The sequence below is a fragment of the Tenrec ecaudatus genome, chromosome X (assembly GCF_050624435.1).
Source record: "Tenrec ecaudatus isolate mTenEca1 chromosome X, mTenEca1.hap1, whole genome shotgun sequence".
NCBI classification, from domain to species: Eukaryota; Metazoa; Chordata; class Mammalia; order Afrosoricida; family Tenrecidae; genus Tenrec; species Tenrec ecaudatus.
The window spans coordinates 85,966,725-85,990,788 of NC_134548.1; the positions used below are offsets into that span (position 1 = coordinate 85,966,725).

General features: G+C 39.1%; 1 protein-coding gene across 1 annotated transcript; it reads left to right on the forward strand.

Annotated features, from left to right (window-relative positions):
* Positions 1-11,417: 11,417 nt before the first annotated feature.
* On the forward strand, positions 11,418-12,428 carry P2RY10 (P2Y receptor family member 10). The gene has a single exon (XM_075539284.1). It carries the CDS (start codon positions 11,460-11,462, stop codon positions 12,426-12,428), a length of 969 nt encoding a protein of 322 aa, XP_075395399.1. The 5' UTR covers positions 11,418-11,459.
* Positions 12,429-24,064: the final 11,636 nt, after the last annotated feature.

Sequence of the window (24,064 nt, forward strand, 5' to 3'; positions counted from 1 at the left end):
CTTTAAGTACCCAATGTTCCTTTTGAGAAATGTACACAATTGTGCACACAAATATCACTAGAGGGTTATTGCGGGCTTGCTTCCCTGAGAACCACACCCTGGAACTCTAGAAGACCTATCACATCACATTGAGATTTTTCAAGCACAATGTGCCCAACAGTAAAAAATACTTCATAGATCTGTACTTTCAAAAGTTAATGTTTTAAGGACAACAGTAATATTCCCCAAATAAATTTATTATGTTAAATAATATGCTTTTAAAATGTAACACCGTACTTTTCATACTACCACTTTAAAAATTACAGCTCAATATCACCACTCTCACCACTGTTCCTGAGAGGCTCATCTGTCCTGGATTCTCCATATTTCCAGTTCCTATCCATGCCAGTGTACATCTTCTGGTCCAGCCGGTTATGTAAGGTAAAATTGGGATCATGATGGGGCGGGGGGAGGAAGCATTTTATTGTTGCTACACTGCACTCTGATTGGTTCGTCACCTCCCCACAGCCCTTCTGCAAGGGGATGTCCAATTTCCCCCATGGGCCCTGGGTCTCCACTCTGCACTCCTCCTCATTCACAATGCTATGTTTTTTTTGTTTTTTTTGTTTTGGTCTTTGATGCCTGACACCTGATCCCTTCGATGTCATGTCATCTCACAGGCTGGTGTGTATTTTCCATGTGGGCTTTGTTTTTCAGTTATATTGCCCCTTGTTTATCTTCCAGCCTATGGGACCCCAGATTCTATATATTTTGACAACTGGGCACCATCAGCTTTCTTCACTGCACTTGCCCATGCACCCGCTTTGTCTTCAGTGTTCACGTCGGGTAGGCTGGTGTGCTTCTTCCTTTTGGGCTTTGTTGTTTCTTAGCTAGATGGCCGCCTGGTTGTCTTCAAGCCTTTAAGACCCCTCATGCTATATCATTTGATAGCCGGGCACCATCAGCTTTGTTCGCAATTTTTGCTTATGCACCCGCTTTGTCCTCAGTGATCAAGTCGAGAATGCCGGTGTGCTTCTTCCATGTGGGTTTTGTTGTCTCTCGCCTAGATGGCTGTTTGTTTATCTTCAGGTCTTTAAGACTTCAGGTGCTATATCTTTTGGTAGCTGGGAACTATCAGCTTTCTTCACCACATTTGCTTATGCACCCATTGTCTTCATCGACTTCAGGTGCTATATCTTTTGGTAGCCAGGCACCATCAGCTTTCTTCACCACATTTGCCTGTGCACCCATTGTCATCAGCAATCGTGCCAGGCAGGTGAGCATCTCAAACTGCTGAGTTGTTAGAACAAAGTGTTCTTGTGTTGAGGGAGTACTTGAGCAGGGGCCCACTGTCCATCTGTTTCTTAACACTAAACCTATAAATATATGTACATAGATCTATTCCCCCCTTGTCGTCGTATATAAATATAGTCTCATCTTTATATGTCTGTATTTAAATCTCTATGACTACCCTTTGCCTCCTAGTTCTTTCCTCTGTTTCTTTGTACTTTCCTCTTGTCCCACTATCATGTTCTGCCTTCATTTGGGTTTTAGGAATTCCTCTCGGCTATGTTGCCCTTGATCCAGCCCTGCCAGACCTCCCACACCTTCCTTGAGACTGAGTTTGGATCACTTGTTATTCCCTTGTCCCTGGACTTGTTAACATCCTCTTCCTTTCCCCCGGCCGCCCCTATGCCCATGTCCCCCCGGAACTATCATCCTGTTGTTCTCTCTTCTGGCTTGTTTATTCAGCTTATCCCTTCCAGGTAGACATGCTATGTACTATCACAAGTTTGAGTACCACTAAGCAACAATAGAAAGTAAAACAATAGTTGCAACAGCAACAATAACAACAACACACATACACACGCATACACGCATAAACATATGACTAGTTCAGGGTCTGTTTGTTTTCCTTCACAGGTGCTTTCCAGTCAAGTCTGATGGGGTTCCATGTCCTGGAAGGTGGAGGGAGGATGAGGGAGAGAGGGGAAACAGATGACATGGTCTACATGTAACTTCCTCCCTGGAGGACAGACAGTGGAGAACTGGGTGAGGAAGACATCAGATGGTGTAAGATAGGATAAAATAATAACTATTTATAAATTATCATGGGTTCAGGGGGAGGGGGACTGGGGAGGGAGGGGAAAAATGAGAAGCTGACACCAAGGGCTCAAGTAAAAAGCAGGTGTTTTGAGAATGATGATGGCAACATATGTACGAATGTGCTGGACACAAATGATGTATGTACGGATTGTAAAAAGAGTTGTATGAGCCCCTAATAAAATGATTTAAAAAAATAAAATTGACTAATGATCTTCAAAAAAAAAAAGAATTACAGCTCTAGACCATCTATCTCATTTTTACACCTATGCTCTTTAGATATTTTTTACATACATAAAAGTACAAAATACACCCAAATTCCTAGGAGGTCACCTTGTATACAAATAAAAGGAAATTTTACTAACAAATTTTGGATGATTAATGTGTGTTACATCACGGTGTTAATAGGTACTAGTATCCTTAGTATATATATGAGGAAACTGTAGTCCAGAGATATGAAATGAGTTGTTTCAGGCTAAAACCAACCCAGTTTGGACATATAATGACCCTAAAGGACAGAATAGAGCTGCTCTATATGATTTCCCAAATCTGTAATCTTTATGGAAACAAACTGCCCTATCTTTCTACAGTGAAGCAACTGATGAGTTTGAACTGTCAGTCTTTAGACTAGCAGCTGAGTGCTTAACAACCGAGGCACTAGTGTTTCTCTTTCAGACTAGATAGCCAAGAAGTACGTCAACATCTGACCCCAAGTCTGTCTGAAGATTATAGTTCTATCAACAAAATGCTGAACCAATTACAAAAGAGGATTTCTAATTAGGCCTTGTTCTGAAATGGTAGTTCAAATTCAAATGCTAAATTCATGGATGAACTAACTAAATCACTTTAACTATACACAAACATAATTTAAAATTTCTCTACTTTATAGGGGTTTTTCTAAATTTGCAGAGTTATCTGTATCTCTGTGTATTTTATGTCAATCAGGGTTATCTGGGGCTGATTTGAAGGAATTTGGGAAATAACAATTTCCAATGCTAGTTGCTCTTCTGTAGCTTAGTTGGGAGAAATTAACTGAAGGATGCCATGCTTTATAGGGATCCTACTGGCAGAGGGAGTGCATAAGAGACATTAGTGACAAAATAAGATAAGGATAAGATAAGACATTGGGAAGTTATTAATAACTTTTAAAGATTTCCCCCTGAAGATTGAGAAGTTTTCTTATCAGTTCAATTGTCCCTATTTTATTGTCCCTTTTCCTCTCAAGATGACAGTCTCACAGCTGGCCCTATCCAAGAAAATTGTAGAAGTAAATTTGATAAACATATTCACTTAATGGTGTTAGTAGTGAAAGATAAAGAGGGCGAGAACCGATAGGAGGGAGGTTTATAGTGACAGTATTAGGAAAAGGTAGTCATCTTGATGCTAAAAATGTAAAGTTCCGCACTCCTGGCTCTGTCATTTGCTAATCTTGCACCTTTAGGTACATGAAATAATTTTGTGGAACTCCAAGTTTCTTACTTGTAAAATAGGGATAATACAACTCACATAATACATATATAATAGTCATCAACTGTGAATATGAGCACAATAATGCTTTGTTAAATATAAATCTTCTGGCAACAATCCAGAATTCTTTTCCACGTGTCCTAATGCTTTTGAGTCTTTCCTTTTTCCACAGCAAGGCTTGTCCCAGTCAGCTCACTCTTGTTATAGGTACATTCCAGTATTTTTACTCACAGATTTTGTATGGTTTGGGTTCATAAGCAAAGCTCAACAAGGGTTCCTGGTTTGGATAGAACTCTACCCTAATATATGTTGGGTAATTCAGAGTAGAGTTGGGTAATGCAGAGTAGAGTTGCCCAGTATTGTAACAAAAGAGAGTTGAAGTTGTACCTTATGAGAAGCATACAATATTGATCTCTGATTTGGGCTTTAGGGGGAAAAAGGGTTTGATGGAGTTTTGGTCAGTAGCATCCTTAGATCCATATGTTGGAAAGGAATCTTGTCAACTTTGAGCTAGTGGCTGATATTTTTGCTCTTTGATTTTTAGATTTGAACTCCTTGCTGGTGATTCCCTTTAGTGATTAACTCCAGTCAGCAGACTTACCTTAAAAAAATTCCTTCCCATAGTCCCTCCGCTTTGGGTAGGTAGTGTGTACCTGGGACAAACTAAAATTTAAAAAAGTACCAAATAGTTAATTATGGCTCATAAAGATCCTAGAAGACAGAAACTCCTTTGAGTTTCTGAGACTTGCAAAGTCTTTATGGGAGCAAACAGACTCATCTTTCTTTCATGGAACAGGTGGTTAAATTTGAATCACCAACCTTGCAATTCGCAACCCAGTGCTTAATGAATTATGACACCAGGCCTCTTCGGAGTATGACAAACTGGGACAATAACGCAGAGACACTTACTTTTAGAAGACTAGTATTGGAAGCATCAAGAAATCTGTTCTATTTCTAGATGAGTGTTTCACAACTATAGAACTATAAGCTTAAGCATGGCACTGAGGATGAGGCATTTTTATAGGTTATAATGTTATTTGACAGTTTTTGTCACTGGGGCACTGGTTAACTATTTTATGCAACATTAATGAACTGACTATTTATAGTCGTGTATAAGCTGAGTTTTTCAGCACATTTAAAAAATCATTTTTTGGGGGGCTCATACAACTTTTATCACAATCCATACATACATCAATTGTGTAAAGCACACTTATACATTCGCTGCCCTAATCATTCTCAAAATTCACCTTCCACTTGGGTTCCTGGAATCAGCTACTCATTTTCCTTTTTTCCCTCCCCCTCCCCCTACCTCATGAACCCTTAATAATTTATAAATTATTATTTTATTTACTTATTACTGTCTTAAACCATCTACTTATTACATAATCCATTCATAATACCTTTCAATAGTTCAGTCATATCAAGAAGTGTTGTATAATCACTACCACCATCAGTTTTAAAACATTTTCTTCCTCATGATATTAGCTCACTGTTATCTTCCTCACCGCCCCACTCCCACTGCCCCTACTGTACCACCAAGGAACCCTTAATCTACGTTATTGATCTATAGATTCACCCATCCTGGATTTCATATACTGAATTACATAGAAAAATACATATCAAAGAGCCAAGAAGGCTATCAACAACAACAAAATAGAACAGAGATAAATCTCAGTTTTAAAAAAAATAAACCCCAAACCCCAGACAATGTTACAATTGGAGGAGAAAACAACAGGACCGATAGTTCCGTGGGGACATGGGAGAAGAAGAGGTGGGGGGAAAGGTAGTGGTGTTAACAAGCTCAGGGACAAGGGATCAATAAGCGATCGAAATCGGTGGTGAGGAGGGTGTGGGAGGTCTGATTGGGCATGATCAAGGCTAATGTAACTAAGAGGAATTGCTGAAACCTTGGTTGGGACTGGGCATGATAGTGGGACAGGAGGGAAGTCAAAGGAAATAGCGGAAAGAGCAGGGAGGCAGAGGGCATTTATACAGGTCTAGATAAAGACATGTACGTATGCAAATATATTTATACATGAGGATTGGGAAATATATCTATGTGCATATATTTATAGGTTTAGTATTAAGGTAGCAGGGAGACATTGGGCCTCCACTCAAGTACTCCCTCAATGCAAGAATATTTTCTTCTATTAAATTGGCATTCTATGATGCTCACCTTCCCGACACAACTGTTGAAGACAAAGAGAGTAAACAACTGAATGTAGTGAAGAAAGTTGATGGTGCCTGGCTATCAAAAGATATACCATCTGGGGTCTTAAAGGCTTGAAGGTAAACAAGCGGCCATCTGGCTCAGAAGCAATGAAGCCCTCATGGAAGAAACACACCAGCCTGTGTGACCACGAGGTGCTGAAGGGATCAGTTATCAGGCATCAAAGAAAAAATAAATCCTATCATTGTGTGCTCACCTCCCTGATATGACCACTGAAGACAAATGGGTGCATAAGCATATGTGACGAAGAAAGCTGATGGTGCCCAGCTACCAAAAGATATAGCATCTGGGATCTTAAAGGCTGGAAGGTAAACAAGCAGCCATGTAGCTCAGAAGCAACAAAGCCCACATGGAAGAAGCACACCAGCCTGTGCAATCACAAGGTGTCAAGGGTTCAGGTATTAGGCATCATCAGAACAAAAAATCTTCCCATAGTGAATGAGCAGGGGAGTGCAGAGTGTAGACCCAAAGCCCATTTGTAGGCCACTGGACATCCCCTTACAGAAGGGTCTTGGGGAGGAGATGAGACAGTCAGGGTGCGATGTAGCAACAATGAAAAATACAACTTTCCTCTAGTTCCTAAATACTTCCCCTTAACGCCCCACCCCCCTCAACTGTCATAAACTGAATCCTACCTTGCAAGTCTGACTAGAGCAGAGGATGTACACTGGTACAGATGGGAAATGGAAACACAGGGAATCCCCTCAGGACCAGTGTTGTGAGTGGCAATAATGGGAGGTCTTAGGGGGGTGGGTTGGAAAGGGGGAACCGATTTCAAGCATCTACATGCGACCTCCTCCCTGGGGGACATACAACAGAAAAATGGGTGAAGGGAGACATGGGACAGAACAAGATATGAAAAAAATAATAATCAAGGGTTCATTAGGGAGTGGGGAGGGAGGGGGAAAATGAGGACCTGATGCCAGGGCTTGGGTGGAGAGCAAATGTTTTGAGAATCATGAGGGCAACAAATGTACAAATATACTTTATACAATTGATGTATGTATGGATTGTGATAGCAGTTGTATGAGCCCCTAATAAAATGATTAAAAAAACAGATTAAACTCAAAGTATGTCAAAAGGGAGAACAAATGATAAAATTTTAACCATTCAAGTCAGATTTTTCACTTTAATCTACTATAATCATCTCAACAATACTCTCTATCTGATAACCAAATCATTCCCATCCCTCGATTACGGTTAGAGGGAAATCCCTGGAGGCTTATTTCATGTGTTGATCCTGCAAAAGGATTTTGAGTTTCCACTGTTAACCATAGCCTTCAGGAAAACAGAATTTCATAAATTAAGCTGATACCATTCCATCCTTTTTATTTGCATTATACTATTTACCATCCTTGTATCATTCATGTTGGTGTGATTCTTCCACGTGGGCTTAATTGACGTCTCACTTAAATGGATGCTTATTTGAAAACCAGCATTTAAGACCCCAGACCGTATTCATTCTGATGGCCATTTAATCTCCTTTACTAATGGTATATGAAATACTGGTGCCCTCCCAGTATCATGGCAACATGTATACCATCAGAATACTACAAACTGACAGACTAGTGGTTGTTTCTAAGACTTCTAACACATTGTTAAATAATAGTAGTTACAGAGGGAATACTTGTCAAGTTTCGGTTTGCAGGTGAAATGGTTATAGTCTCTTTTGAGAACATTGTTGGCCATTGTTTTAGTGTCTATTTTCTAATATTTTAAAAGAATTTCCCTTCTATTCTTATTTTGATGAGTACTTTTATCAGGAATGGGTATTGGATTTTGTCAAGTGTCTTTTCTGCATAGGTTTAAATAATCATTTAGCAGTTTCCTGTGTTTTATTTATTTTGTAGATTACATTAAATTGTTTTTTTTCAAATATATTATGCTCGTATATTTGGTATGAATCTTAATTGTTCATCATCTTATTTTTTTGTGGTGTTAGATTCTATTGACTGTTGACAATTTTTGTATCTGTGCTCTTGAGGGATATTAAACTATAACACTTTTTTAGCATCTTTGTCGTTTGCTGTTATCATGATTGTGCTGTTTCAAAGCATGAAGTTGGGGGTACTCCAGATTTTCCCATGTACTGAAATTGTTCACAAATAATTGGTGTTAGTTCTGCACTGATATTTGATGGAATTCTTCAGTGAAACTGTATGAGCAAGGATTTTCTTTAATGACTTCTTCAATTTATTTATTTGTTTTTGTGATATTCTAGTAAACCAAATTCAAGGAGCACTGGTCATGTAGTGGTTACACATTGCTCTGTGATCCACCAGGTCTGTAGTGTGAAACCACCAGCCACTCCCCTGAGAAAGATGGGGCTTTCTTCTCTCGTAAACCATTACAGTCTTAGAAACCACCCCCACTCCCCCAGGGGCAGTTCTATCTGTCTTACAGGGTTGCTCGGAGTCGGCATCAACCAAGCTCACTTCCATCAAATTGCACTGACTCATGTGGGTTTCAGAAACTATAACAGTTTCTAGGACAAGAAAGCCTAGTCTTTCTCTCTAGGAGTGACTGTTGATTTCAAACTGCCGACTTAGCAGTTAGCAGCTCAACACATAATTACTACACCACCAGTCTTTTAAAAATTTCGACTTCTTTCTGTGTTAGTTTAGGTAGACACTTTGTTTCTGGAAATTTGTCCAATTCTGATAGGTTCTCAAATTTGTTGGAGTACAGTTCTACACAATATTCTGGTATCCTTTTTGCTTCATTGGATTCTATTATGTTGTTGCCCATTACATTTCTTCTTCTTTTTTGGTAACATTTGTTAGATTTGCACATTTATGAATCCTATCAAAGACCTAACTTCTAGTCTTGTCGATTCATTGTATTGTATGTTCCATTTATTTTTGCTGAAGTCTTTATTAGTTCTTTTCTATTGGTGACCCTGGTGGTGCTGTTGGGTATGGCTCACTAGCCATACCACAGGAGAAAGATGAGCTTATCTGCTCCCATAGATTAAAGCCGCAGAGACTTTATATAGGAATTGACTCAATGACAGTGGGTTTAGTATTTTTGTTTTTTTGTTTGGTGATCTTGTTTTTTCTTCTGCTGTTTTTTTCTCATTATTAGGGTGGTGTTAAGTTATTGATTTTAATTCTTCTTCATTTTTTGGTGTGTGTGTTTATTGCTATGAATTGACCTCCGAGTACTGATTTTGCTGTGCTACAAAGGCTTTGGTATGCTGTAATTTCATTCTTGTTTGATTCCATGATTTTTTAAATTTCCATTTCTTCTATAACACACTAGTTTAATTAGTATGCTTTTCAGCTTCCAAAGTAGTTCCATTATATCCCCCCCTTGATCTTTCTATTTTTGATTGAAGAGAAAAAGAGAGAAAATAAAGTACTTGTAAGAGAAGGGGAAGTTTATATTACCTGACATTATTATCTGTGGATTCATTATTTGTAATTCTGGTCTTTGATCACATCTCTATTTTCTAGAGGACTGGTGACATAACAGTTAAGTTCTTGGCTACTAAACTAAAGGTTGATGGTTCAAGCCCACTCACAATCCCCCTGAGGGAAATAATTGCAAATTGGCATCTGTAAAGATTCCAGCAGAGAAAACCCTATTTGGTTTAGTCACTTGGTTTCACTATGAATCTTAATGGGCTTCACAGCACCCAAGAGCAAAAATCTCCTGGGGGTAGTACTGAAAATGAAACAAGATCCCACTCTATGATTAGAAAATTTACACAGGTCATTTCTTTCTTTTTCCAAATGTATAAAACAAAAGGACAACAATAACAAAATCCCTTACCACACGTGAGGAACAAATTTACTGCGGTACTTCTTCCACTTCTAGTTGTATTTGCAGTAAGCATTTCCATGGTATGGGCAGAAGGTCTTTCTTTAAAGCTTGTTTGAGTAGGAAAGCAATTTATGGGGCACAGAGAGGGTATGAAGATTAAGCACTCTATAGTCCCCTTTGAAGTCCCAGATGTCCCATTTAGTAGATATGTGAGCTAATAAATGATTTTCTCTGGGTTTTCTTTCTTCTATCTGTAATTTATAGTAGATGAATTAGATTACTTTGAAAGTTCCTTAGCAGATAATTAAAGTAAAATAGTAAATCTTTTGCTCTGTAGCTATTTCTATCTGTAGACAGTTCATGTACCTCCATAGTTAGACCTTGAAAAATCCTAAAGATTACTACTATATACTATCCACGTCTCACATAGAATACATAATAATAATCACACTAACGCATATAGTATGAATAAAAGCAAAACACCTCACCACCATAGAGTTCATAGCAACCCTATATGACTGGGTAGAACTATCCCTTTTGAGTTTCTGAAACTGTAATTCTTTATAGGAGTTGTCTTTTGCCCATGGAGGGACTGGGTGTTTCAAACTGTTGACCTTGTGGTTAGCAGTCAAACACACAATCATTCTACCACCAGGGCCCCTCTACAGCAGTGGTTCTCAACCTTCCTCATGCTGCGACCCTTTCATACTGTTCCTCATATGGTGGCGACTTCCAACCATAACATTATTTTCATTGCTACTTCATAACTATAATTGTGCTACTGTTATGAATCAAGTGACCCCTGTGAAAGGGTTATTCGACATACCCCCAAAGAGGTCACAACCCACAGGTTGAGAACCACTGCTCTACAATATGATTAAAGAAGTCCGGAAAATATGTTGTTTTGATGTAAGCTACTTTAATGAACAAAAGCCAAGCATTATATAGTAAACGGTTTCCCCCCCAACACACACACAAAGCTTTGGTAGCTTTGTTTGGCTGGCGTCCTTAACATTGTTCATTGTGACTGCTGGATAATCATGACATAGCCGCAACACCACGCTGCCACCGATTCCTCTTAAAGGGAGATTTTTTTTCCTTTTCAGGTCACAGAAAGGGGAATATTCCAGCTTCACTTCTGAATGAATTCATACTCTTATACTACGAAAAATTTTCAGGTAAATATTGAGTGGGACCAAAGTGAAGGGGGAGAGACGAAATCCAAGAAAACCAGTTACTGTGACAGAATAATAGGGAGACTATGTTCCCAAGCCCTAAATGTCATCTAGGATGTTGTCATACTGGTTCTAGGAGACAGGGCCATTTTCCAAGTAGTGGGCACCAAGGTAAGGAGCCACCACCCAATGAGTGAGGTTGCAAAGAAGAGGCCAGATGACCTAAATGGTGAGATGAATTTCCAGCACTGAAATTGGGGATATGTGAATAGTATTCACTCTAACTAGGCCTTGAAGCAAGACACAGTTGGAGTCAAAGAGAGCAGAATCAAATGCCAGAGATTTATATATATATATATATATATATATATATATATATATATATATATATATATATATATACCCTTTGAATTTAATGGGAATTATTGGAGCAGACTGAGCATTTCAGAACACACTTTATATTGAACCTGGGAGGACAGCTGAAAGACAATCCCATGGCTCTCTAGTTGGACTCATTTGGTGAACTTGTATCAATGTCATGAAGTTTTCATAAGTATTTGTTTCCATATCTGTAAATAGTTCCCTCTGGCCCTAATATCCCATGCATCTGTAAGTATAAAAGGAAGAATTGGCAATTAACTAAAGAACTAGTTAACCACTGTTAACCACCACCCCCCTTTGTTTTGGGCAGGTACCTTAACGCTGTGGTTTACCTTGATAAATATATTGGAATATTCAAGATGAGCAGCAACAACAGCACCAGCAATGCTGAAATTGGCTGCAATTTCTCTAATGTGACATTTCAGTACTCACTCTATGCAACCACCTATATCCTCATATTCATCCCTGGTCTCCTGGCCAACAGTGTAGCCTTGTGGGTTCTGGGCAGCTTCATCAGCAAGAAAAACAAAGCCATCATCTTCATGATCAATCTCTCCGTGGCTGACCTTGCTCATGTGCTCTCCTTACCCCTCCGGATTTACTATTACATCAGCCACCACTGGCCTTTCCAGAGATTCCTTTGCCTGCTGTGCTTCTACCTGAAGTATCTCAACATGTATGCCAGCATCTGTTTCCTGACGTGCATCAGCCTTCAGAGATGTTTCTTTCTCCTCAGGCCCTTCAAAGCCAGAAACTGGAAGCGTAGGTATGACGTGGGCATCAGTGCTGCCATCTGGGTTAGTGTAGGGACCGCTTGCTTGCCATTTCCTATCCTGAGAGATGAAGACTTAACCAACAACACAGAGTCCTGCTTTGCTGATCTTGGTTATAAGAAAATGGATCAAGTGGCCTTGGTTGGCATGGTTACTGTTGCTGAACTGACAGGATTTGTCATCCCAGTGGTTATCATTGCATGGTGTACTTGGAAAACAACTATATCCCTGAGAAAGCCACCAGAGGCTTTCCAAGGAATCCACGAGAGGCAGAAAGCACTGCGAATGGTTTTCATGTGTGCTGCAGTCTTCTTCATCTGCTTCACCCCCTATCATATTAATTTTGTGTTTTACACCATGGTAAAGGAAGGCATCATTGGAAGTTGCTTCATTTCCCAAAGCACCCAGTATTTCCATCCTTTTTGTTTGTGTCTTGCGAGTCTATGTTGTCTTTTAGATCCAATTCTCTATTACTTCATGACCTCAGAGTTTCGTGACCAACTCTCTCGTTCCCGCCTCATGAGTAAGGAGAGTGGCTCATCAATGATCAGCTAAAGAGAAAATAATTTCTCAATTGATATTTTTTAAGTCACATCGCTTGGCTAGTTTCAGATGTGAGATGAATAGCCAATTTCTTTAAGTGACTTTTTGGAATAACAGAAATAACTGTAGTATTTTTTATCACAAAGGTGATAACATGAATGCATTGTGTGATCATCAATGCGTTGTATGGAAAATGCGGGAGAGAAAGAGCAAATGAGATTTGCTTATTTGGCCTTTTGAAATTCAAGTCATTTGCTATGTAAAAGACCTAATTTTAACAAATTTTCTAATGAATTAAAAATAGTATATTATATTGTAAATATTTTCCAGTAAATGGCATTAAGATGATACAATAGATGCATGAATATTTTACAGCTAAAAGTAGCTAAATCTCTCTTTCATATGAAAGCATTTCTGATTAAAAGTAAAAGAATACCGTATTTTAAAAAGAGAAATCCAAAAGCAGGGAGGAGTAAAGCGTTAAAGCAAATATGTACACCAAGTTTAGGATCTACATCCTGTTATTTACTGAAGGAAGGGTTTAGGGATTTATTAATTCCTTTAAAATATCTATTTGGATGTCTATTGTGTTCTGAGTTCTCACTGTGCTAGATAATTACACATTTAACATCACATTTGCCCCCATATACTTGTACAAATCTCTAGTACAAATTAAAAAAGAGAACCTCAGACAATTCAGCAAATTGCCTTGATTTGTATAGCCAAAACTTGTACAGTGTACACTGAATATGCTTTAATTATTTCCTGATGTTGTGTTGTTATATTTACAATGTTAATGCTAAAGTAAACTCAAAATATAAAGATGTGTGCTAATGTAGGTCACATAAGAACAAGACCATTTCAGCACAGTTTGTCTTGCGTTACTTGAAAAGTCTGTGCACTACGTCATACTTGGGTTATCCAAATAATCTCTGGATATATTGATTTCTGATGATATGAGTTATGACAGCCTGAAATAGTTTAAATTTATCATAAAGCATAATTTCAAGTATAATGCACAGCAAAATTCTTCACAAATAGTAGCACAAAGAAAATTGGAAAACTGAGTTATGAACATTGTAAAATTTAGATCTTTTTATAGCTAGACCATAGTGTTCTTTAAACTTTACAACATCTGTGCTTTAATAAACATATGAACAGTTTATGCTTACTTTAGAAATCTTTCCTCTCAGCAGAGCTCAGAGAATTGCGTTAGAAACAAAATATTACCAGGTCATGAGGGACTGGCAGAAAAGCATAGGTCGTCTTTCTGTAACCTTTCTTATCTTCATTTTTACAAAGATTATGGTCATTGCTTTGGAATCATGAGGAAGATTTGAATATAACTACCCTTAGTTTCTCAAGTTGACATTTACGAAGTTCAATGTATAGCTTTTACCTTTTACACTTGCGATTTAAAAACCACTGATACTTGGTGTGCAGGGACCAGAAGGGAGGTAGCAATCCTCAGAATATCCATTTAAATATATTGGCTGTGGACTAAGAAGAGAGACAAATGGGGGGAAATGAAGACAAAGGAGAAGCAGCAGCAGCAGAAGAGTTTCAAATAAAGAATTCTATAACTACAAAATAACTATTAACTAGTTTTCTTGTGCTTTCTTTGCTAACGTCATTCCAAAGGAAATGTTTTTAAAGGCTTTTGCATTAATGACAGCATTAACACAATGACTGTGTAGACAAGACTGACCCCAAGGGGATGACTTTGAAAGGCAGTCATTTGGCATCCTGCTATGTTTGTGGAGAAAAGGAGCTTCAGTTATCAATAATCACACTCACTTGTCCCCCTTCCAAGTGATTGGCACAAGGTAGGACTCTAAGCACATGATTTTTGTTGATTCGTGGGTAAATTAAATCATGTGGGAACCCTAGTAGCACAGTGGCTATGCGTTGGTCTGCTAACTTAAAGGTCAGCAGTTCATAGCCATAAGCCACTCTTTGGGAGAAAGACAAAGTTCCTACGCCTGTAATGAACTACAGTCTCAGAAACCCACAAAAGCAATTCTACTCTGTTTTATAGGGTCGCTATGAGTCAAAATTTACTTAATGGCAGTGAGTATAACTTTCATTTGGCTTTCATTAAACCAGAATCTTTGGACTTTTTCATAACACTGTTAAAAATAAAATTTTCACAAGGCTAAATATTTGTAAAAACTCATACGCTTTATTGTTAATTTGTGAAATGGAGGGGATATCTGGTCTGGAAGTAAGACAAAATATCCAAAGTGAGGTGCAGAAAAGAGGGTTTTGTAGGCACTGACAACAGGAAATTACATTGCTCAATTTTTAGATTGACTGGTGACAATTTTCTTTCCTTGCTTTGGATTAAGAGGAAATTTTGCATTAGATTAAATGAGCAGGAAGTCCTAATTGCTTAGTTTCAATTTCTGTTTTGGGGCAAGATAATTGATTGTCTTGGGTCTTGGCTCCTGGGAAGATTAGGCTTTTATGGAAAGTAGAAACTAGGTAAGTTTTGATTGGCTAATGTGGGATTTAGCACAAGTGATCATCTCACTCAATGCCATCCAGTTAATTCCGACTTATTTTGACTGTATAGGACAGAGTTGAACTGTCCCTGTGGGTTTCAAGAGTGGGGGATGTCTGGCCCTCGAATCATATAAGACACACCCTGTGAATCGTCAGTACCAGCTAATATCACATCCCTTACCACAGATAAGCAGTTCCAGCTATCACCTTAGGTGTGAGCTAATTAAATGCTCCACCAAATATAGAAGGCTAATTTTTAAGTTGACATCCCTTAGTAGAAAAAGGTTCTACATCCTTGCTTTAAACCTTTATGGGGGCAGAAAACCTCATCTTTCTCCCACAAAGTGGCTGCTGTTTTCAAACTGCTAAACGTGTAGTTTACAATCCAATATAAAACCCACTATTTTACTATGATCCTTGTGACTTTATCTAGGTTACAATCAGATTGACATTGTAAGTCCCTAATGTGGTGAGAAAGGAGCCTTGGTGGCATAATGTGTTACTAACCCCAAGGTCAGCAATTTGAACTTACCAACTGTCAGTAATGATTGATTGACAGCCTCAGAAGTCCAAAGGAACAGTTCTACTCTGTCCTATAGTGTTTCTATGAGTGAGAATCAATTAGATGGCAAGGTTTTCATTTTCAATGTGTCGAGAAAGAAAAGGATAAATTTATTTAAACAAGCACTGGTTGGTTCTTGAATTTTAAAGGATGGAGTGCCATACATAATGTCAGGGGAGAAATGATAAGATTTGGACAAATGGATAGCAGCTCAAGAGATCAATGAGACTGAAGGTATTACAGTGAGCACAAAGTAGAAGTTGTACCAGTGCTTGCCAGAGAATCAACATGAAACAAAGCGGACAGTAAATCACAGGTTCTTGGATCTGTTTTTCAAAAAGTCACTGATGTAAAGTCTCAAGTTGCCCCCAAATCTCTGACACCTATCAAGACACCTATTAAAATCTATTTAGAGACATTCAGAATCCCACAACTCAGGAAAGACTTTACTGATGGGTTGGGTAAAATATGAGTAGAAATTTTGAGGAACACAATAACTTTGTACAATAATTTATGACAAATACTTTTTATATGTGATTGAAATGCTACCTACCTTTAGAAAGTTTTATATATGAGTACTATATATATAGCATTAATTGTTAATTAAGTAGATTGTTCTTATGAAGTGTGTGGAAATTTTTATAAAAATAATTTCAAATTTTTGCTTAAAAATGTATTAGGCAGTGTTCTCTAGAGAAATAAAACCAGGACACTTATGATGATAGATTGATAAATAGATAGATTTATACAGCATAAAGGAAAACAACAGCTAATTCATCCACACAGCAGTACAGAGGACTCAGTTCAACTCGCTTCCATGGAGCAGTTAATATACTGGAAGTCCTTCAACTCATGAGGGCTGCCAGGTCCAAGGTCAAGGAAGCAGAAAGCTGAGTCTTCCCTTAGGCAATGCAGGCAGAGTCTGCCCACAGGCAGCAAACAGCAGGATGGGTCACTAAGAGTCAGCAGCTCAGGAGTTTAGCAAAGCAGGCCTGGATGGGATATTTAACTCAAGCCATGCAAGATGAACTCAAGCAATGCAAGATGGCAAGATCCACTAGCTTCAAGTTCAAGTTATGTACACACCAGCAGCAAGGAGAATCAGGTCTCAGAGGAACCTCAAGCTCTAGCAACACGATCCGCTGGTTCGCCTGTCCCACAGGTAGTGTAGCACACAAGTTGAGGCAGAGAACTAGCTAAAGCAGCCACACTCTGGTCTCATCACCAGAGGGCAAGAAAGAGCGGGGTTGACCTTGCAGAGTCATTTATCTATTGCCCTCCAATCAAAATGTGACCTGATTAATCCCACATGTTCTTATTGGCTAGGTTGGCACAATAAACCTATCACAAAAATATAACCTAATATTATGAAATTTAATTTATGAGAAAATCAATGGCTCATTAAAATTAGACAGCTCCCCAGAAGTCTGGCGAGTACTCCAAAACTTCTGAGCATTTTATCATTAAATATACTACTGCAAACCAAGCTCATTAATTCACCCCAAATTCCCTTTCTTGTTTTCTAAAAAACCTTGCTCACTTTGAAGTAACAGATAGTAAATGTTTAATATAAATGTTTCTTTCCCCCAAGCCCATATGTATTCCATGTAACTTGTTCTTCTGCACTACTGTATAACCTTCAATGAACCAACTATGTATTATTTATTTTATCACTAGATTATAAAAGGCATATAAGCAACAACAACAATAAAACCCAACCCAAACACCTGCTTTGTAATAGGAAGCATGCTTTTCCAGAAAACTGTACAAATAACTTTCTCTCTCATTTTAATAAACAGTTGATAAATTTAAAGTCAAAGTTTTATTCTGTTTCACACTCCATAAATCTTTTTGTGTATTTTTCAGTATAACCTATAATTAAAGTAACATTGCTGCTTGTAATATAAAATGTTAAACCACATCTCTGTAGGTTTCAATTCTTTTTATGTGGTAAGTAGTATGTGCATTGAGAGCTACTATTTTGTCTTTCTTTTAAAAATTAATTAATTTAATTTAATAATTAATTCATACGTTTATTGGGGGCTCTTGCATCTCTTATTATAATCCATACATTCCTCCAGTGTGTCAAGCACATTTGCACATATACTGCCATCCTCATTGTCAAAGCATTCTCTTCCTCATTGAGCCCCTGATATCTGTCCTCCATTTCTTCCCCCTCCCTCCCCAACCCACCCTCCCTTATAGATTATTTTTTGGATATCTTACATTGTCCTCCTCTGTCTTTCAATATGTTATGAATGCAATATGTGATTCAAAGTACAAGTATACTATTAACATCTACGTTTCCAATTTGATTAGCCTCCAAATATCCCAATGAATAATTAAGATGTTTTGAAGGGCTAGCATTGTACTCATCAACCACATTTTGCTTTAGAAATATGAACTAACTTTCTGTTTTCAGATTGATGTTTCTTTGTTCAAGAATATGCAGAATGGATAAAGTAGGATACAATTTGTTTTAGAGAAGTTTAATTTCAAATTGGGTACTAGAAGAAAGAATAAAGGTGGCAAAGTTCCAAGGACACAGGATTTTCATGACTTAAATTATATTTGAAGTGAGCCTCACTGTATAGAGGGGATTATCAAGTAATCACTAAATTCAGTGAGAACATGAGAATTCTGGTTGGAAAATCCCTAAAGAAAGGATGGAAAGATAAAAAGGATTGGATTTACCTAACACCAAATACTATAATTTAGCTAGAAATAAAGAAGTAGCAAGTAATGAGGCTGGAAAAGTTAGAAGTCTAGATTATAGTGTCTTGAATATCAGACATAGGATTTGAACTTTTGGGTGGTAGGGTAGGTAAGATGGATCATAAAAATTGTGAAAATGGAAAAAAAGATGAATATACTTGGCCTTGAAGAACAATGGTTGAATATAAGAATATGGGAAAAGATCTGGGAGTGTGTATGCATCATCGATTTCCCATTCATTCTGAAGTTCGTATTATCTAGATCATTTCACAAATATACACGTGAACATTAGAAATCTATGGAAGACATAGCTATCATCTATTGAAGCTAACTTTATGGGGGTTTACATGGATTGTCATACTTAATTCACATAGCAACTCTATGAGGTCGATATTATCATTTTGCTCACTGTTACTGGAGGAGGTAGGGTTTCAGGCCCCTCCTCTCCCGGTTTCTGTCATGCATGCAAGCAAGTATCCCAAAGAGAAACACAAAGGTTCCAAGGGAGCTAGTGAGTTACTAAAGGGTTACATCTCACGCATTTGTGCATACAGGCTCCTAGTCTGAGGGTTCCACTGGATGGAACTCAAGTTTCTTATCCCAATAATGGCAGACATTCCATCATTGGCAGCTTTTTAGTGAGCCTCCCACTGCTCTTTAGCTTTCCATAGCCTATCTCCCCTTTAGAGATCAGGCTGTGCTTTTGCAGCCAGACCAGAACCCTAGGGTCCATTCAATCATTTGTGGGAGTGGTGTAAATGTCCTGCTCATCTCAGGCCACATCCTTTGAGAATCTCCTCCTTGTGTTGGGGAATTTCTTCCCCTTGGACAACTCAGGAAAGTAAATGTGCTTCTCTGCCCCCACCTCCCTTTGTTCTGGGAAGCCATTGATAAAGGAAATGTGCGAGGACTGCCTTTCAATGTTACCTTTCTCCCTTGCCCAGATCCAGCTGGCCTGCCCAGCACAGCCTGTCAAGTAACACCATCAACATTCTTTGGGATTTCAAGGGTCAAAGATCATTATCTTCCTGTAGCTTTTTCCTTCTGAACAGGGACAGAGAGTTGATTTGGGTGGCAGCACTCAAATCCCTATTTGAGCAAGGATTTGATGGGAAAGGATCTGTATGGAGTTTGGTGGCAGCCCAATCTAAGGGGTTGCGGGGATGTGGTAGTGACATAGTTTCATGGCAACTTGATGATATATAAATGTTTAGGGGTGGAGTCTAGCCTGTCAATCAAATGAAAGTCTGATGATGACTCCTTGTAGGTGTGGCCTTCTCATAAGAGGAGTCATGGGAACCTCCCCTCTCTTTCTGCCTTCAACCTCCTGCTGGCTGCCACTCTGAGACCTGCCAAAGTCCTGTGATGCTTCCACCACCATTGGATCCACAAGACTTTGCACCTACTGGCCTGTGATCTTCCTACATTTTGCATCATTGCATGAGCTCTTGCTATAAAGTAGTTTCTTCCACATATGAGTATCACTGGATTTGTTTATTTTGTCAGCCCAGCCTAACACAGGAGGTATGATAGACTAGCATTTGTAGTCACAGTACTTCTAGCCTGGAAGAGCCATAATAGACAATAGCATGAAAAACATAAGGCCCCAGAAGAAGCAAGAGAATAGTAGAGACTAATGGGCCCACAAGGGTAGCAATCAGGAACCCTGTGACTAAACATCAGAACAGAAATTCCGTCCATGTCCAGCTTGTGATATTTTTGTGAACTTGAGCCATTTGGTTTACTAAAAAATAAAAAGCCTGCTTTGCTGCTTCCTTGTGCATGGCACAAATTGCACATTGGGCTACTGCTAGCATGTCTGCTCCCTGCTGATTCTGGAGGAAAATTACTGCACGGGAGCTGATCTGAGCCTGAGCGTAATTAAAGATCGGTGATCCTGAGGTTGAGTTGAGCTATTTCAGAGGAAAGGTGAACATATATATTTCATGCAGAAACCTCTACTGGTTCCTGTTATTCCCGGCAGGGTGCTGATTCCTAATCAAAAGGGGATTAGTGGCTCCGCTCATTTGGACATTCTCTGTGTGGTGCTTAAGTGAATAAGCATGGGATTTGTGATATTAGTAGCAATTCTAATGGGTATGACATATTTTGGAGTACAAAGCCCTCTCCAGTTGGTTGGTAAGCACTAGTATACAGAGCTTATCAATTCAATGTCAATTCCCTTCCAGGGAGGGAGACATCCTGACATGCGGTATGTGACTAAGTAGGTCATACTTGTTCAGCCACACTTAGACTTCTACTTCCAAAAGTATTAGCAAAAGATGCTGCATGATAAGGCTGAAACAGAGAGTGGTGCTATTACTACAATTGTCTTATAAATCTTTTGAAAACATGCATACCAAGTAGTGTGAATGAAGCCTTTCGTTTCTGAGCTACTAGAAATAAAGGAAGAATTTTCTGTTCTCATGGCTTCCCAGTAAGAATTGACCATTTTGGGCAAATGTATGTATTCCAGTGATCTCCACTGGCAATATCCTCCCATGTAATTTAGTCTCAGAGTTATGAATACATTCGGGAGAGGGAAAAAGTGGTTGATTTCTGAAGGAGAAGATGGGAGGAGGAACATTTCCCGTTGGCAAAACACATGTCTAGTGCAAATTTGCAAGATAAATCCCTCAGAGTTCTGCCTGGATACCTGTTAGTGAAGGCGGGGGAATGGAGATAAATAGGGCACTGAGCTTTAAGGAAAGGCCAGTGTCAATCTCTCCTACAATGTGATAGGTGAAGCCCTTCTTTGTTGGGGACACACAGAGATCCTGGTATCTGAAGACGGTTGTGTAATACACTAATACTTCTGTTTGGGTTCAAAGCTGAAAGGGCACTGGCTTCCCTAGACCAACCTAGGGCCTCTAACCATGTCCAATATGAACTGTTATAAAAAGCGTTAGCCAGTAGATTAAACTGCAGATTGTATTGGACAATTAAAGCACTGATATAGGCACAATGCAAAGTAACAAGAGAAGAATCCTCGTGTAGGTTATAGATACCTGGCTTTTTAAAAGAGTCCTTGTAAGTACTCCAATGGCTCATAAGTCTAGTTATTGTCTTTAATTTTATTTAAAGTTGGTAGGCTTTCAGTCCGGTGTAACCACCTGGCTATTCCTGGAACGTTCATTCATGGCTGTGGGAGTAGGAGGCCTGTGAAGTCTCTTACAATGTGAGGAATGTTGGAATGTACATTTCCCTTTTTTCCAGGCCTTTAGTAATACTGGGGGTCCTGGCTTGTCGAGGGGATTAGAAGTCGTTGGGGGTGACAGCTTTACCAAACTTCCTGGAGTGTTTGTTGAAATTTAGCCAAAGAAGTAACAAACCAAAGGGCTTGGTCAAATTCTTTATCTAGCACTTTATCAGTTGTCATGAAGAGTCTTCCATATCAAGCCTCTAAGGAGCTGAGCCCTAGGTGCAGGGTAGGATTAATTCTAATCTCGAAAACTCTGCAGGAGGATGGACCATGCTAGTTGCTGTTTATGCCCTGTGGGTCTGTCCATTCTAAAGTGAATAAAAATTGGCAGCATATACGTCCACCTTTTTACTTAACTGGCAGCATAGGCATATTGCAAGGGGAATTTTAGCTCACTAACAGTTTATGCTGTAAGAAGGTGTCAAAAGTTCATTTTAGTCCTTCCGTGGCCCCTGGGCCGATGGGGTATCATTTCCTGTTCAGGAAATGGATAAGATCTTGGTATATAATCATAATCATAATGAAGCTGTCATAAAGGATTCAGTCTTGAACGCATTTCCCCACACTCAATTATTAAGTTTGTCTTCACATTAATTTCACCTGGATATCTTTTGACAGATAGTGTCATACTAGGGAAGGGTTCCTTGTTGTTCCTGAGGAAGAGCACTCAAGTTCTGACTTTATTCATAATCTCATTCCTTAGTAATGGATTGGAACATTCAGTCATAACTAAAAAGAAGGTGCATAAAAGTGGCAGTGTCCTATGGACAATCAAGCAAAGGAGTAAAGTGTCTTGCTTAGGGTGCACCATTCACTCCCTGAATAGTAGTATCTTGAGAGGAGAAAGGCTCCCAATAAGTCACCACCCAAAGGACTATTCACAAGTCCAAAATAACAATATTTGCAGTTCCTTCCAGGTTTACCTTAAGAACCATCCCATTTATGGGCATTCTATTAGCAGGAGCTAAGGGGAGGAAGGATCTCATCTGTTCAAGGGCATGGTATTCGTTGTTGCTGACCCAAAGTCCTTCTCTTTGGAACGCTCCCTCTTCCAATGGGCCAACTTCTGGCATCAAAGGCACAGCTTCGGAGAGTTCTTTGATTTTGGATCTTCTCGCTTTTCATGTTCAGTGCTCAGTAGGAGTACCCTGGATGTTTCCTTTAGTAACCCTTGGGGCTGTTGACCCTGTAGCACAGCTGCTAATGGAGCCTGCCTCTTCTCCATGGCTCTCTTCCTCTTTTACATCTTTATTATAGAACATCGAGGAGGCTGCTTTTAATACATATACCATGACAGTTACTGCACCCACTTCTAACTTTTGCATTTTCTTCCCGATGTCTGCTCAGATTGAGTTACAAACCTATCTTTTAAGACTATCATTCCTCCATGAACCTCAGGGTAAAGCTAGTATGTCAAATAGTCTTATGGTCTTTCTAAGAAGGTTGTTGGATTTAGCTGAAAATCCTGGTCAATGGTTGCTATTCATTAAAAAAAAAATTTTCATTCCTTTTAAAAGACAGAAGAGGGCGTGGTTGCTTTCTGTAGTGTCATAATCTAGCAGTCGTGGTAGCATAGTACTTATACCTTGGGCTGCTAATCTCGAAGTCAGCAACTCAAAACCACCAGCAGTTCCGTGGGAGAAAAATGAGGCTTTCTAATCACGTAGTTCTAGCTGGCTGAGGATCACTATGAATCAGAATTGACTAGATGGTGGTGAATTTAGCTTGGGGATCATAATCCCAGTGGGAAATGCATATGGTATTGCTTCTGTCCCTGGTGGATAGTTATTATTTTGGACATACACTTAATTGGTGTACATACTATGGCCTTTCCCTGAATACCCTCACACTTGGAGAAAGTTAAAGACCTCTTAAAGATCAATTTAATGTCTTCCTAATATAAATCAAAAGTTAAAGTTATCTTTCTTCATTCCTTCATGAATTTCCTGGAGTCATCTGCAAAAATTTCCTAATTTATCTTTAATGCTTATTAAGTCCCGCATGGTGGATCAAGCTTGGACCCTGACTATCACATGAGACCCTGTGGATTATCATACAGGAAAAATTTGCGGGTAACTGGACTTAGACAGTAGATTACACTTCCTCTGCTGTGAAACACTGCTCTCACTGGAACTTTCGGGTATTGAATAGGGAGATGGTGGTTCAGGAATAAAAGGGATGTTGGCTCCTGAGATCCCATGCGTGGAGACAGAAAGAGCCTACTTCTGCACTCTCGGGTTCTGCTTTATAATTTCCCAAGATCAACAAGAATGCAAGTTCAGCCTTATAAGTTTTTCAAAATTTGGGGACATTCTACAATGCTCTGAAGGCTTGCACATAAGGGACTGCCCACTTTCCTAACCTTTTGCAAAACACGTCTGGTGTATGATGGTATCATAATGTAGATTATATTTTCAAGAAGGATTTTCTCACTAACTAACTTACACTGAGGTCAAGCTGTATTCTGCCACTTGTCATTTTGTAATACTAAAGTGGCGTGGCTTGGGCATTGCTGTGATGTTGTAAGCTATGCCACTGGTATTTCAAATGCGGAAAGGTCAGTCAAAGTGAACAGGCTTCAGTGGAGCTTCCAGATTAAGAACAGACAATGAAGAAACACTTGACTCCCCACTTTGGAAGAGGGAGTAGCTGAACAGCTTGTGG

What these genes read in the sequence shown, in the direction of transcription:
- P2RY10 (XM_075539284.1), top strand. Translation starts at nt 11,460, where the DNA reads ATGAGCAGCAACAACAGCACCAGCAATGCTGAAATTGGCTGCAATTTC.